The sequence below is a fragment of the Petaurus breviceps genome, unplaced genomic scaffold, assembly GCF_028583685.1.
Source record: "Petaurus breviceps papuanus isolate PSGF00001 unplaced genomic scaffold, PetGlider_PUasm1.0 90919, whole genome shotgun sequence".
Lineage (NCBI taxonomy): Eukaryota > Metazoa > Chordata > Mammalia > Diprotodontia > Petauridae > Petaurus > Petaurus breviceps.
The window spans coordinates 1,203,449-1,218,392 of NW_027187378.1; the positions used below are offsets into that span (position 1 = coordinate 1,203,449).

The 14,944-nt window shown below is 37.5% G+C and overlaps 1 protein-coding gene across 10 annotated transcripts in view; it reads left to right on the plus strand.

The window, feature by feature from the left end:
* The first annotated feature begins 1,296 nt into the window (after positions 1-1,296).
* SLX4IP (SLX4 interacting protein) overlaps positions 1,297-14,944 on the plus strand; it is a 240,625-nt gene continuing 226,977 nt past the window's right edge. For 8 of the 10 annotated variants that reach the window (XR_011165949.1, XR_011165950.1, XM_069075417.1 and 5 more), the window contains exons 1-2: positions 1,470-1,720; positions 13,405-13,458. Coding sequence is in view for 8 of the 10 variants with exons in the window: in XM_069075417.1 (XP_068931518.1) it covers positions 13,432-13,458 (27 nt within the window). In the remaining 2 variants the exon portion in view is untranslated. The other 2 variants (XM_069075413.1, XM_069075414.1) reach the window with 2 other exon arrangements.

Consider the following 14,944-nt stretch of genomic DNA (forward strand, 5'->3'; position numbering starts at 1 on the left):
ACAAAGAGTAGGAAATGACTGAACAACAATGTGTGTGGAGTGACAGTGTTCACTTTTCATGAGGCCAAGTGGAAACTTCTTAGAAGGCAATTGCTTGCTTTGAAATTGATCATACTTGTAGGACAGTTTTTTTTTTACAGTTCCTGTGGCTAATTTTTCTGAACCATTTTGCATTTTTTGGAAGCCATATATGTATGTTTGTGTGTGTATGTCTCCTGGAGATACATATGTATATATTCTCCATATATATGTGTGTGTGTGTATGTACGCACACCCCCCCCCCCCCCGAAAATTGTGGTTTTGTCCTTTGTTTTACAAGAGGACCATGACATCAGGGAAATGATGATGTGACTTGGAGTTGACTTGGATTTGAGGGAGGGAGGGCCATGCAAGGGTCCCCAACCTCACTTTCTCCTCCAGAGCCATCTAGATCCTGGGACATGATATTCATCTCAGAGTGACTGGAGATGACCCAGCATGCAATGAGAGATCTGGCCCTTTCAGGTTCTCTTTTTGAGTGAAGTAAGGCCCATTCAGTGAATAGGTCTCTTTAAGAAGTGAGTGAAGGGATGGCCCCTTTAATTAGAAAAAAGAAAGAAATCAAGCTGGAGGGGAAGACCCTCAGGGTTGCTGTTCCAAAGAGAAAGTTTTCTCCTGAAAAATATAATATACAGACATATATGTATATTTGATCAAGGTTAGAAATCCTGGAGCTGCTCCAATCCTTTGACTTCCTTGAAAATCCCAAGGAATGGAACATGAGGTAGAAACCCCCTGAAAGCATAGGCAAAAAGGGGTTTTTGCATCCAGTTAACTGGGCTGGTTTCAAGCAGAGGCGATCAACTTTTTCTGCTCACATTTTAGGGGGCTTCATGGGAGAACTAAAAATCTTCTAAAATGGTGCCTTTAACTTTATGCCGCATATGTTTACAGACTATTTTCCATTTCCCTAGCACTTGGGCAATACCGTATAATTTTTTTTCTCCCAGCTATTAAAGCTCCAATTTTTTTAAAAGTGCATATTTCGTATTTTAGCAGGCCTTTATTTCCTAGCAGTCTGTGATTTAGGATATTTAAAATTCCTGCACTCCTCGTTTTCTCACATTCAAGGAGATTTCTTTACACAAGGGGACAAAGTTACACCACTTAATTCTACCTCCGCCAAGGTGATAATTACCAATTGTCAACTCCAGCGTCGGCCACGACGAACCACGTGACCAGGTTGGGGCGGTCCCTCCCGGGGGCCTGGAGAGCGCACGCGCTCTGGTGGCCATCTTTGTTTTGGTTTATCCTTGGACCCGTTGCTTTGGCTTCCATGTTTAGTATGGGCGATGGTGATACTGTACGTCTGCCCTTCACGAGAGGGTTTGGCGTCCATTTTCTTTTTGGGCAGAGTTCCCGGTAGAGCTATGAGAGGTTTCATTTTCCCGTCTCCATGTTAAGTTCAGGCAACGGCTTCAGAGGTCAGTGATCTATGCCTGGGGTCACCTGAGATCGAGGCCAAAAGTTGGCTTACTGAACCTGAGAGCCGGGCCAGGGAGGCTGAAACACAGATCATCCGAACCTCTAAGAGGCTCGGTTGAGAGTCAGGTGTTTCTCTAATTTGGGTTTCCACAGCCAAGTGCTAAATGAATGAAAGCTGGGGGGGAGGGGAAGGAAGTAAAAACTATTCCCCCTTTTTCTTACCCCCTCCCCCAAACAATCTCTACCGGCTTCTTAGGTAAGAAGTTTCCGCTTTGTACATCACGCTCTTTGGCTGCCCCAGGGCTTTGCTCTCACTCCTAGGTGGCTAAAGGTGTCCCCTGGTGAATGGGTGTGGCCAGACCTGCTAAGGATTCCGTTTCCCTAATCCTACCTTAGCTTCTGGTGATGAGATAGATAGCTGATGCACTAATTCAGGAGAAGAGCTGACCTCCCCAGAAGGGAAGGGAACACAAGCATTTGTTAACCACCTACTATATATTAGGACTTGTGATAAGCTCTTTAGAAGTATTATCTTATTTGATCTAATAACATTCCTGGGAGGTAAGTACTATTATTATTATCCTCATTTTACAGTTGAGGAAACTGGTAGACAGGTTAAGTGATTTCTCCAGGGTCTTACAGCTAGTGAGTGCTTGAGGCCAGATTTGAGCTCAGATTTTCAGACTCTAGGCCCCGGCTTTTATCCCCTGTGCCATGGTTGTGGATAAAATTATGAGAAGGGTTGGTCCCAATTGTTGGTACTTCCTTGTTTTTTAAACAAAAGCTGCTGGGTCCCCTGCCCCACAAAGACCTCTAGGTGAAGTCCTGGGCTGATCATGCATTTTAAATGTCTAAGAACATTTCATTGCCTTATTTACAAATATGTTCTGATTGGGAGACTTCTGGAAGTAGTTCTTAGGCTTTTCTTCATAGCTAGGCTTTTTTATAAGAATTGTCAAAAACTTTTGCAGGGGCTGCCTTGCCTGGTAGTGCCTGGTAGGTGCTTAATAAATGTTTATTGATTGATTGAGTGAATGTACCAGGATGTATGCTTATTAACCTTAAAATTGAATTGCTCACTCATATGTCAGATTTTAGTTTGGTTTATTGCACCCCTGCCTAGCATGTCTCTGCATTGATCTGGCTCCCCGATTGATCCACATCCCTGCCCCCCCCCATTCCCCATTGTTTGTTTTCAGATAATTAGAAGATATTACAGATAAGATTGAGTGGGAACCTGAGCCATTAACTATTTGTCATGCATTGTCTATAAAACTCCTCTAAAGAGTGTACAAGAATACATTCTATTAAGATACAGCTACTTGCAGCCATAAAGTACAAGTGTATTTCCTGCCTAAATATTTCCTGCTTATGGAGTGCTATAAATAAACATAGGTCGTGTTTTTATAGGTTGTCCAACAATTTTGGCAGTAAAGGGGGCTAAATAATTAATTTCATTGATTTTCTTGAAAATCCTAATGTAGACAAAAAAAGGCATTTAATCTTCACATTGTATGGTGTTTCTTAACCTTTTTTTTATATGGACCCTTTTGGCAGTCTGATCGAGGTTTGGACCCCTTTTCAGAATAATTTTTTTAAATGATTAAAATAAAATATATAGGATTATAATGGAATCCATTTATACTGAAATAAAATTTTCTCTCAGTCTTTTTCTCAAAGCCCTTCCGCTATTCCCCCTCCCCCAGTTAAGAACCACTGCTCTAGAGCTCACTTTTCTCATGCATAAAATTAGGAGGCTGGACTAAATGACCTCTAAGAGCTCTTACAGTTCTGTTATTCTATGGAGCAGATTCTCTTTGCATACTCCTGTGTACAGTTCTTGGCCTATGGATTTATTGCTAATAAGAGTAGAGAGGCAGCATGGAGTAGTAGTAGGTAGATGTTGAATAGTTTTAAAGAGATATAATTGTATGAATGAATGAATGAATGAATGGATAAACTTATTAAAGCACAGACTGTTCTAAATGCTGGGTATACAGATGCAAAAGGAAAGAGTGTCTGTACCCTTAAAAATTTTAATGTTCAGTTATGACCCCACTTGAGGTTTTCTTGGCAATATAGATACTGTAATGTTTGCCATTTCATTCTCCAGCCTGTTTTACAGATGAGGAAATTGAAGTAAACAGGGTAAGTGACTTGCCCAGGGTCACACACTAGTGTGTGAAGCCAGATTTGAATTCAGAGAGATGAGTCTTCCTGACTCCAGTCCTGGTACTCCATCCACTGTACCACTTAGCTGCCCATGAACAACAACAACAACAAATTAGGGGTGATCTCAGAGATTAAAGAGGACCAGATAAGACTTCTTGCAGATGGTGGAATGTTGACTGAGACTTGAAGGAAGCCAGGGAAGCAGGGAAACAAAGATGAGGTGAGAAACCATTCCAGGCATGGGGGCAAAATTCAGCCAATTGAAAATACACAGAGTTGAAAGATGGAGATGGTGCCCTGTTTGAGAAACAGCAAGAAAGCTAGTAATGACAAAGTAATGTGAAAGGGAGTGAAATGTAAAGAAACTGGAAAGATAGGGAGGGGCCAAGTTATGAAATACTTTGAAAATCAAACATTTTTATTTGGTCCTGGAAGTAATAAGGAGCCACTGGTGTTTTATTGGAAGAGAGGGGTGATGAAGTCAGACCTGTGTTTTAGGAATCTCCATTTAAAGTGGAGAGAAACTTGAAGCAGGCAGATTCGTGGTTGCAGTGTCAGAGGAGATAAGGGGGCATATTCAAGAGAGATTACGAATGTGGAAATGACAGGACTTGATCACTTATAAGATAATGTGAGGTGAGAGAAAGTGAGGAGTTGAGAATGATACATAACTAGGGCTGGGAAGATGGTGTTAACCTTGATAGTAATAGGGCAGTTAGGAAGAAGGCATCTTTTCATCTTAGATTGACACACCCCTTCAGGAATAATGACAGAGTTGTTTTGATCATGATTCCAGAGCTGGAAGGGTAGGGAAGAGGATCCCTGCAGGGTTGTAAGACTAATGGTTAGCATTGAAAAGATGCATTGAAAGTAGTCCTGCTGAAATGGTGGGTCTGGAAAGACAGTTACCAATCAAGAACAGTGAGTGCTCTAGGGCAGAAGTTTGAGAGATAAAAGGGTCAAAACCACCTGGACAAAGCTATTGATAAGATGACCACAGAACAGAGAGTAAGTTTATGTTACTGGCATTTAGATTGTAGGATGGTCTGCCCAGAGCCATCCTGCCCAGGAGGATGAAATCTCAGAGAGGGAAATGAAAAACATGTTCCAAGTTTTTTAAACTTCTCATATGTGACCCTGAGGTGAGTCAGTAATGTTTCAGTGCCCTAGCTACCTCTAAAACCCTAAATTGCTGAATAGTTGAAGATTTCCCTTGGTAGAGTTTCTTGATTGGGAGTTTAATTTAAAGAAAAAAACTAATTTTTTTTCTGAGAACTAGAAATAGTGAAGATATTTAAAATATAACTTATGGACAAAGATAATTGGTATACATCCTGAATAACTTAACTGCGTTTTCAGTTCATTAATAATTTAAGGTTTATTAAATTTATCAAATGAAATTAGGTTGTTAATATGTCATTGCTTTAATTATAACACTCAACTGTTTTCAGCATGCCAAATTTTTGCCAAACTATCAATATATTATAATCTTGATAAGTAATATTGACACATTCTCATTATTCTTTTGGCAATTCTTTTTTTGTTGAAGTCTGTGGACTTGAAGTCCTGATTCTTTTCTGATTTCACTACTCATAGTTACTGGAGGGAAGATATATTGTATTTGATTTCAATGTCACATCATGTTAGCACAAGAGTCTTAGTGCAGATCTTTCCTTTTTATAATGTGGAAAGGTTAACAGCATTCTTAGGACAGAGGTTCAAATTAGATTCACAAGAAAAGACTGATTCACCAAATTTCTTTCCACTTTCCACTTGCTTTCCTTTGGGTGGGGTTTTCCTTCTGTGGCAAACAATGATTGATCTTCTTTGGAAAGAGAATTAGCAGTATGAAACATTAGAAACTTGCCAAATGACTCTGAGTTTTCCATTCAGATGCCTTTTCCCACCTAGGATTTTTCTTAAGCATGTGTTTGAAATGGATTCATGAGATTGTACAGTTTAGAAAGCTTAATTGGGAATTGGGTGGGTGGTCCAGGTCAGTGTTTGACTGTTTGTGAGCCAGGAAAAAATCACTAACTTCTGTTCCCCCACCCTATTCATTTTTTAATTAGGAAAATAAATGTTGAATATTATCATTATGTATTTCATAAGGGTATTAAGAAGCTCAGTGAGAAAACTTGTGCTTGAAGAAGAAAGGGAGGCAAATTGAATAGAGCATTGGACCTGGAATCAGGAAGTTCTGAATTCAAAAGCAGCTGCTTCATCACCTTGGACAAGTCACCTCTGTTTGCCTGTTTTTAACCTCATCTGTGAAATTGACATAATGACACTTGCCTTCCAGGGTTGTTAAGAGGATAAAATGAGATAATATTTGTAAAGTGTTTTTCAAACCTCAAAGAGCTGTCGAAACATTGGCCATTATAATAATTGTTTTTCAAGTTCTACATGATATATATATATATATATATATATTACTTATGGACTTTAACATATTTAGTTACAGTTTTGATTGTAGTGGTATCTTTTAATTACTTACTAAGTTTGGGGGTAGTTGTAGAGACTGTCATGGGAAAAGGTATTAAATGGTTATTGCTTTTATGAAAAAGTTCTCACTTAGAAAAAATAGTTGTTTAAGTCTTGTATCACAGGGGGAGAAGATGCAGTATCTATCTTAACTTTACCACATTTAGTTTCATGTTGCTTTTTAGAATATATACTTCATGTGCACCCAAAATTTCTTATTGCAAAACAAAATTGTTTAGTGGCTAGAGCTTCTAATATATTGTACAGTGAAACCCCAGGAGGTAGATATTCTTGTTAAGACCTGTTTATACTTAGATTTTACCTTTGGCATTTTCAGTTTTATGATTTAATCTTTTACAAGTCAAGCACATGCCTCTTTTTAGTGGAATATATCTCTTACATGTACTTAATAATTTTAAAGTATGCTAAATATTGAAAACTTCCTTTATGTCTTGTTTTTTTACAGCTGGAATGAAGTCATTTATATACATTAAGAAGACCACTCATTCATAAGTCAGTAAAATATAGGCTTGTAAAGACAAGAGTATTTTAAATAAAACCTTATTCCTTTAAAATAGGAAGAGGGGATAACTTAATTTTCATGCTGTATTATATACATGTTTTGAAAGTAGAAAATGAGTACCTTGTTACTATAGTGTTTATAATTCATGATTGCATAAATTAGAATTTAGTAATTATAAATGAAATATGCAGCAACTTGTCAGTTTAATTGTGGGATAGTATTTTAGAATTTTGGTTGTTGCATATATTTGTATTCTTAGCACAATGCTTGACACATAGTAGACGTTAATAAATAATTTAATAAATGAATGGAAAATGTTTTATTAGACACTACATGCCTGGTATTGTGCTAAGTGTTAGAAATACAGATAAAAGCAAGTGAAACACCCCCTGCTCTTAAGGGGTTTACATTCTAACTGGGAAGTACAATACTCTTAAAGGGTTCTGAAAATGGCCCAGCTCAGCATCATGATTTGGAAGTAGATGGTGTTTTGGTTCCAGGCAAGAAAAAGTGTGAAAGCTCAAGTCTGAAGGTCAGGGTCATAGAGGCAGATTTTGAGTTCCAGAGAGAGGGAGGGGTGTGGGAAGACAAAATGGAAGGGAGAAGGAGGTGTTGAGCTAGAGCTCTTCTGTGTGGGGAATTCCTAGGTCTCAGTGTCTCATTCACCATGGCATTTATTAATCATATATATATATACTAGGCATTTTTAAATACTGAGGATGCAAGTTCAAGCAAATAGGACAATCCTTGTCCTTAAGTAGTTTCCATTCTAATGAGGGGAAGAAAACCATACATAAGGAAGAGCTGGAGCCCATGGCCCAGGAAAAAAATGAAGTCTTGAACTAGGGTGGTAGTTGCTGAATGAATGGAGGGAGGGAGCCAGATCCAGGAAGAGTGGATGAGGCTTGCCTGCTGATTTGATGTTTGAATGGGGAAGGTGAGGGAGAATAAGTAGAGGATGACTCGGGGATTCTGGGTAACTGGAAAGATACTGTAGCCTAAAATCAGAAATAGAGGATTTAGGAAGAGGGAGGTGTTTCAGAGGAAAGATACTAAGCCCTGTTTTAGATCCTGGGGTAACTATTTAACTGAGCCCTTTCTTGCACAAGTTGGAGCCTCCAAATTGTGCTTTTTGGCTCCAAGTACTTTGTATCTGTAAGACATACAAGGATCAAAATAGACCATGAGGGATTACTCCAGGCTGTGACAAGTCTTCAAGGTTTGGCCACTTTGGCTGCTACTATACTGGGCATGCCCTGGAGTTTCCAGGTTGAAAAGATACTGACGTGGGAAGTGAAATGTTAAATCCATATATAGGGAAGAGTGAGTAGGCCAATTTGACTAAAAAGAAGAGTGCCTTAGGAGGTGTGATATGTGATCATTCTGGAAACACAAGTGATAGTTTATTGTGAAGGACTTTAAAAGTCAAGCTATTTGTATTTTGTCCATGGAACATTAGGAAGAAATTGAAGTTTCTTGAACTGGCAAGTGATATGGTCAGACCTCTGCTGGGCAGCTGTGCAGAGAGAGGAGAGCTTGAATGCGTAGAGGACAGTAGGAGACCATCATAATAATTCTGGGTGGAGGAGATAAAGGCCTTAAGTTATGTGGTAGCTTTGTGACTGGAGAAAATGAGAAAATATGAGAGGTAGAGAGACAGACTCAGTGAAACTTGGATATGGAGGAGGAAAGTGAGGGAGGAAGAAAAGTTGGGGATGACTCTGCTTATCCCCTGCTTATATCTGCTTATGGAAATGTAGGAGTTTTCTACATAGAAAATGATCATCAGATAGAGGGAAGTAAGATAGGATTAGGATAGGACATCCTCTCAGAGGGTAGATCATCATGTCCAACAAAGGAAGCTAAGCAGGATAGACAGGAAAAGAATCAAGAGAAAGCAATGTTATCAAAACCTGGAGAGGGGAGGATCTGGTAGGAAGGGGTGGTCAGCAGTGTCAAATGAGGTTGGGAAAGGAATTTAGTCCCAAGTACTGAACTAGCATTGTTTTGCAAAAACATTAGCAACCCATTTAGTAAGTTCTGTGACGTTAACTTTAGCCAGATTCAAAATCTAGCATTTTTTTTTAAGTCTCAGGAAGATAAATTGTTAACTTCAGTGGGGTTCAGACCTAGTAGCACAAAAACAAAGATAAAATTATGTTTTTACTGTGCATTGTATTTTCCCACAGAATAATCTACTAGGTCGTTGACTTTTATTTTTTAAAGTTTATCTCTAATTTGTATTAAAATGGCATGGCAAGAATGTGATACCATTTAACCCTGTTCTTTTCTCTTTCAGTCTCTCAGTTATATTTCTTGAAAGTTTCACAGTCACTTAATGCTTTTCCCATATTGTCATTAAGCTGATCTTAAGTATCCTTTTAACATTGGTAAACCAGATTTCAAATCACAAAAAGTCAGATCAGAAAGATAGCTTAAAGAAAATGTGCAAAGTTAGTTTCAGGATTTCAAAAGTTGGTCTGTCTTATAGGACTGCTCCTGTATGTTATGAAGACTTGGCGCCTTGGTAAAGATTACAGTCTTTGTTGGTGATGCTTGTAGAATTTTTGAAAATTGCCCATTTGAAATGGAAGCTTTACTGAACAAACAGCTGTGGTAATAGGACTTGTTAACTTTTGATGCCCCAAAGGCAACTCTATGTGATACACCAGAATAGTAAGCTTTTTTCTCTTTCATGAAAGTAATTTTGAGGACTTATAAAAGTGATGTTTAAAATTAAATTTTCCTTTTGTGAAATCTGTGAAACAGGTAGAAAAGCTTCATTAAACTTCTCAGTCTCAAAATTTAATTAATTCAGAGGATAATATCTATACGCTAAAAATTCTCCTTTAAAGACAAAAATTCAATTATATCACTCATTTATGTTCCATTAATTCCAATGTGATAGGTATTTAAGTTCTACATGAAATATCCTTGTATGTTCTGTGTTTATATTTATTAAAATCAAAATACTCTGAACTTTGGTTACTTGAGTACTCAAATATTCAAATGGATCTGTGATCTTATGGGTTCTGGAGTTCCCTTTCCGGGTGCAAACCTCACCCTTCCATATTTCACATCCTGTTAAATTCTTACCTCTGTCCTTCTGTAAGCTTGCCACAAAGAGTATACCCAAGGATCTGCAGACCCTTCTTGCTTTCTCCTGACATTGTGAGGCCACCAGTTGGTCTGGTCTGGCTGTCCACTTGTTGTCCCTCATACTGTGTATGGAACTAGCTCATCCTCTCTTTCCTTTGATGACATCTTTTACTTTTGTTTTTTTGGAGTTCATCATTGTTTATATGTTGTATCCTCCTCACTTATCACAGTGACTGCTTTTGGGAAATTGCAAAACTTTTCTACTGAAACGCAGCTTCCCATGAAAGCAATAGCCCATCCTTTTCCAAAATAAATTTTTATTGTTATATTTTGGTTTTTGAAATAAATGTTTATAAATTTTTTTATATCACCAGAATCTCTCTCCATATCCATGGTCTCTCTACTCCCAGAGAGCCACACTTTTGAGAGAAATTAGTTATACTGTTATATTACTAATTATTAATTTGTGGTCTATCATTTTTCTCCTGTTTTTTTGTTAAGACCCCTCTCCTGTAAAGGCCAGGCAGTCTCTGATGGATGTAACTGAGTAAGGTAATCTTCCAGCCCCAAAGCATCTTTTACTTTTCTTTATCCTTAACTTTTTTCTTTTTTTGCTCAAAATTCAGCCTCCAGCTGGGAACATGTCTCTTTGTCCTTGATCCCCTCCATTAGTGTTTACGATGGCCTACCTCATCAAGGAGAAAATTAGCTAGAGAGGGCCAAGTAAAAATGGCTTCCCCTGCCTAGATATCTTTAGGCTGCTGAGTCTCATAATTAAGCCAGGTTTTCAGCAGGAGGAGTTGAAGACTTTTAGCCCATCTGTTCCTTAAATGTCCACCAATCAAGATTGAGTTTCACTTGTCCAGGGAGTTCTGTCAGAAAGTACACCTCTTATTTAAAATGATCCAGAGACTCCCTTGGTGTCTTCAGTTACCTAGAGAAACCACTGATCATCAATTTATTGCTAATTAGCTAGTCTAATTAATAAACTGGTTATTAATTATTTAGAAACTTTATGTGTAGGGGGGTTATTTAAAAAATTTAAATTTTAAAAAGAAAAAGAGGAAAAAATCAAACTGATGAATATATCAAAAAAAGTCTGAAAATATACATAATGTTCCATACCTATGGATATACCATTTCTTCAGAGCAGTGGAATGGAGTGATGGGTGACTCATATCTCTTCTTTGGGGGTCTTGTAGTCTTTGTAATTTTGCAACATTTGTTTTTCTTTGTTTTATTATTTTCATTTACATTTTTACTCTCATTGTATGTTTTGTTTTCTAGCCTCTGCTTCACCCTTCACCAGTGCAAATAAGTCTTTCTATGCTTCTGTTTTCATCTTATTTGTCATTTCTTACATTACAGTCATATTATATTATGTTGGTGTACCAAAATTTATTTAGTCATTTCTGAGTCAGTGAATATCTACTTTCTTTCCAATTTTTTGTCACCACAAAACATGTTACAATAAATATTTTGGTGTCTAAAGGGGCCTTCTTATTAATGACCTCCTTAGTTACATGGTGAGTAGTGGAGTCTCTGTCTCAAAAAGTGTGAGCATTTTATTTTATCTGAATAACTGCAAAATGCTTTCAAAATTGTACTGATTGACAATTCTGGCAAAAATGCGCTACTGGGCCTGTTATCTTCTTACAGCTAGTCTAGTGTACGCTATTCCTCTCTTTTGTCATCTTTGCCAATTTTCTCTATGTGAGTTGAAACCTTAGGATTATTTTGTCTTGCATTTCTGTTTTTAGAGAGTTGGAACATTTCTTTTATATTGCTGTTAATAGTTTGCAATGCGTCTTTTGAGAACTATTTGTTCATATACTTTGATGACTTACTTATTAGGGAATTACTTTTGCGTGTGTGTGTATGTGTGTGTGTGTGTGTGAGAGAGAGAGAATTATCTATATATTTTCAGTACCAAATCCTTATCTTAGATATTCAATATAAATATTTTTCCCATTTAAATTTCTATTATAAATTATTTTCTTTCTGTAGATGTTTTTCACTTTCATATAATCAGTATTCTCCATTTTATCCTTTGTAATAGCCTTTAACCTTTGTTTGGTTAAGAATATTTCTACGAATAGGTGTGAAAGCAACGTAATTTATTTCTCTTCGAATTTTTTGTCTTTAATATTTAGGTCCTGAATCCATTTTGAATCTATTGTGGAATAGAGTATAATGTGTTATCCTAAGCTTAATTTCTGCGAGACTGCTTATCAGTTTTCTCAGCAGTCACTTATCAAATAGGAAGTTTTTAAAAGTAATTTATATATTTGGTTTATTGATCACTGGGTTGTTGACTTCTATTATTTCTGCTTCTCCCTTCACTAATCTGTTCTACTTCTTTAATCTGATCTACTTCTATCCATTTTAACCAATGCCAGATGGTTTTTATGGCTGTTGCTTTATACTATAGATTGTTCTTAAAGTGTTTTCCCTTAATTCTTGACTTTTTTCAACATTTTCCTTGATTTTCTAGGGCTTTTGTTTCTCTAAATGAATTTTATTACTTTACCAAGTTTTGTAAAATATTCCTTTAAGGATTTGACATAGTATTAAAATTATAAATTAACTTTGATAGTATTGTCATTTTTATCATATTAATCTTGCCCAACCATGAAGGAAGAAAATAAATATTTATTAAATGCTTGCTATTTGCCTGGCACTGTGCTAAGTATTGGGAATACAAATACAAGCCCCCCCCCCCGAAAAAAGCCATCCCATGCCCTCAAGAAATTTACATTCTACTGGAGAAGCAACACCCAGAAAGACTTAAAAGGTGCAGAAAAGGGGAAGGTGCCTGGCATAGTTTTGCAGTTCAGAATCCAGGAGCAGGATCATTTGGGTACTGAAGACCAGCCTGCTCACCTCCACAAAATGGAGGCTCCATGAGCAATTCACCAATGGTTAAAGGGGATGGATCTTACAGAGGGTATTCCTGGTTGAAAAGGCCACAGAGATGGCTGGGTATACTAAAATAAGGAGGCTGTAGGCACTGAGGGAAGTTACAGCTTGAGACAGCATAAGCATTACATATTCAGCTATTCTTTATTTCTTTAAATAACACTTTATAATTAAATCTATACAAGTAATTTATATGCTTTGGTAGACTGATCCCCAGAATATTTTATGCTTTTTATAGCTATTTTCAACGGTACTAAGAATTCTGCTTTTCAACTCATATTGCTAGATTAATGCATTTTTAGATTCCAGAGCCTAGAAACAGTGATTATTCAATGTGCAGGGAAGTTTCCCAAAGTCATTACAACCATGACCTGATAAAGAGTAAGAAAGAATGTAGTTTCTAGCTTATTTAGTGACCTTTGCTGCACCTCTTTTCCTCTATACCTGTTTGTCCATTAAACGTTAAAATTGAATTGTAAAGGTTTACAAATAGCTTGTTATAAATATTTTTATTAAATTCAGTTAATACTTATTGCGTTCCAATTATTTTAATTTTTCACTAAAGTATAGTATTTTCACATAAAGACATGAGTCAGCAACTAACTTTTAATTACCTGGTAGTTTTTAACAGTTTAGCTTTCTTTTCTATTTAATACTAACATAAACTTGGAAAAGATTCTAGGCTACCTGAACCTTATATTAAGTAGCATTTATTAAATGTCCATATATTTTGTGTGTTTTAGATTTGATTCATATTGGAATTAATACTGATGGGGTCTAACAAGCTTGTTATTAAGGTAAGCAAACTTTAATCTTCTTATACACTGGATATTTACTTATTAATGTTACCTAATTCTATGTCAATTAAAAAATTAAAGTATTTCTTCTTTCTAATCTTTAAATCTGTGAATACTCTGAAAACTTGGAAGACTTTTCACTTTTGGTGCCTATTATATGTAATTCCTGAACATGCTAGATAATTGCTTAAGTTAAAAGACCAACTTGTTTCCTTCAAGCTAAATATGAGATGTTACCACAAAATTCTCTACTCTTCTCTAATTGACTCTTGGGTCTCTTCCTTCTATCCTCTGACTTCCTCCTTTCTCTTTACTGGTTGGTGTTTGGGACATCTGAGGCTTAAATAAAAAAGCAGTGGGTGGAGCCAAGATGGCAGAATAGAAGCACAAACTTGGCATGAGCTCCCATTCCAATCACTTCCAATACATGTAAAAAAATTTACTCTAAACAAACTTTAGAGTTACAGAACCCACAAAGAGACAGAGAGAAACAAATCTCCCGCTAAAGGCAGCCTGACAGGCCAACAGGAAAGGTCTATCACATTGTGCTGGGTGCTGAGCACAGTCCTTTGTGAGTCTCAAAGTTTTGGCTCCAGGGCATCCCCAACAAGCAGAGGCCAGAGCAGACTTCAGGAGAGTGAATCACGAGCAGCTGTGGCAGTTTCTACACTTCTCAACCCATAACCACCAAAGACAAAGTAAAAGGTCAGTGTGGAATTCTGTTGAAATGGGGGGGATGGAAGAGCTTGGTCTAGCCCCAGCCCCCAGGGTGAGAAGCAGCATAGGTGCAGCTGCTGTGCAGCCCTGCCCAGTGGCTGCCTCAGGAGCTCCTGGCCTACAGATTTTAAGGGGACCAAGTGACCATTCAGAGGGTAATCGTTCTTGCTTTAAACTGCTTGGATCAGAATCATGGTCTTGAGTGGTTGTTCTGGGGTGTGAGACCAGTGAGCCAGAGCTTGTGGGGGCTGTAGAGAGGGCACCCAACTAATAGCTCTGGTAGCTATGAACACTCTGGTGATTTGGGACATAGCTCTCTGCATTCTGGAAGCAGAGTTCTACTTTGGCAAAGAGCTCAAAAGTCAAGTCATTGCCTGGCAATATGAGGAAGCAGCAGAAGCGCAAACAAACCATAGAATCCTTTTTTGGGGACAAAAAGGATCAAGGCATGGAGCAGGACGAAGACAGCAAAGTCAGAACTTCTGCATCAAAAGCATCCTAGCCGTGTGACCTTGGGCAAGTCACTTAATCCCAATTTCCCTGCATCTTCCCCTCCAAAAAGCAAAAAAAAAAAAAAAGCATCCAAGAAAAATATGAATTGGTTATAGGCCATGGAGGAGCTCAAAAAGGATTTCGAAAATCAAGTAAAGAGAAGTGGAGGAAAAATTGGGAAGAGAAATGAGAATGATGCAAGAAAATCATGAAAAGCTAGTTAACAGCTTGCTAAAGGAGACCCAAAAATACACTGAAGAAAATAACACCTTAAAAA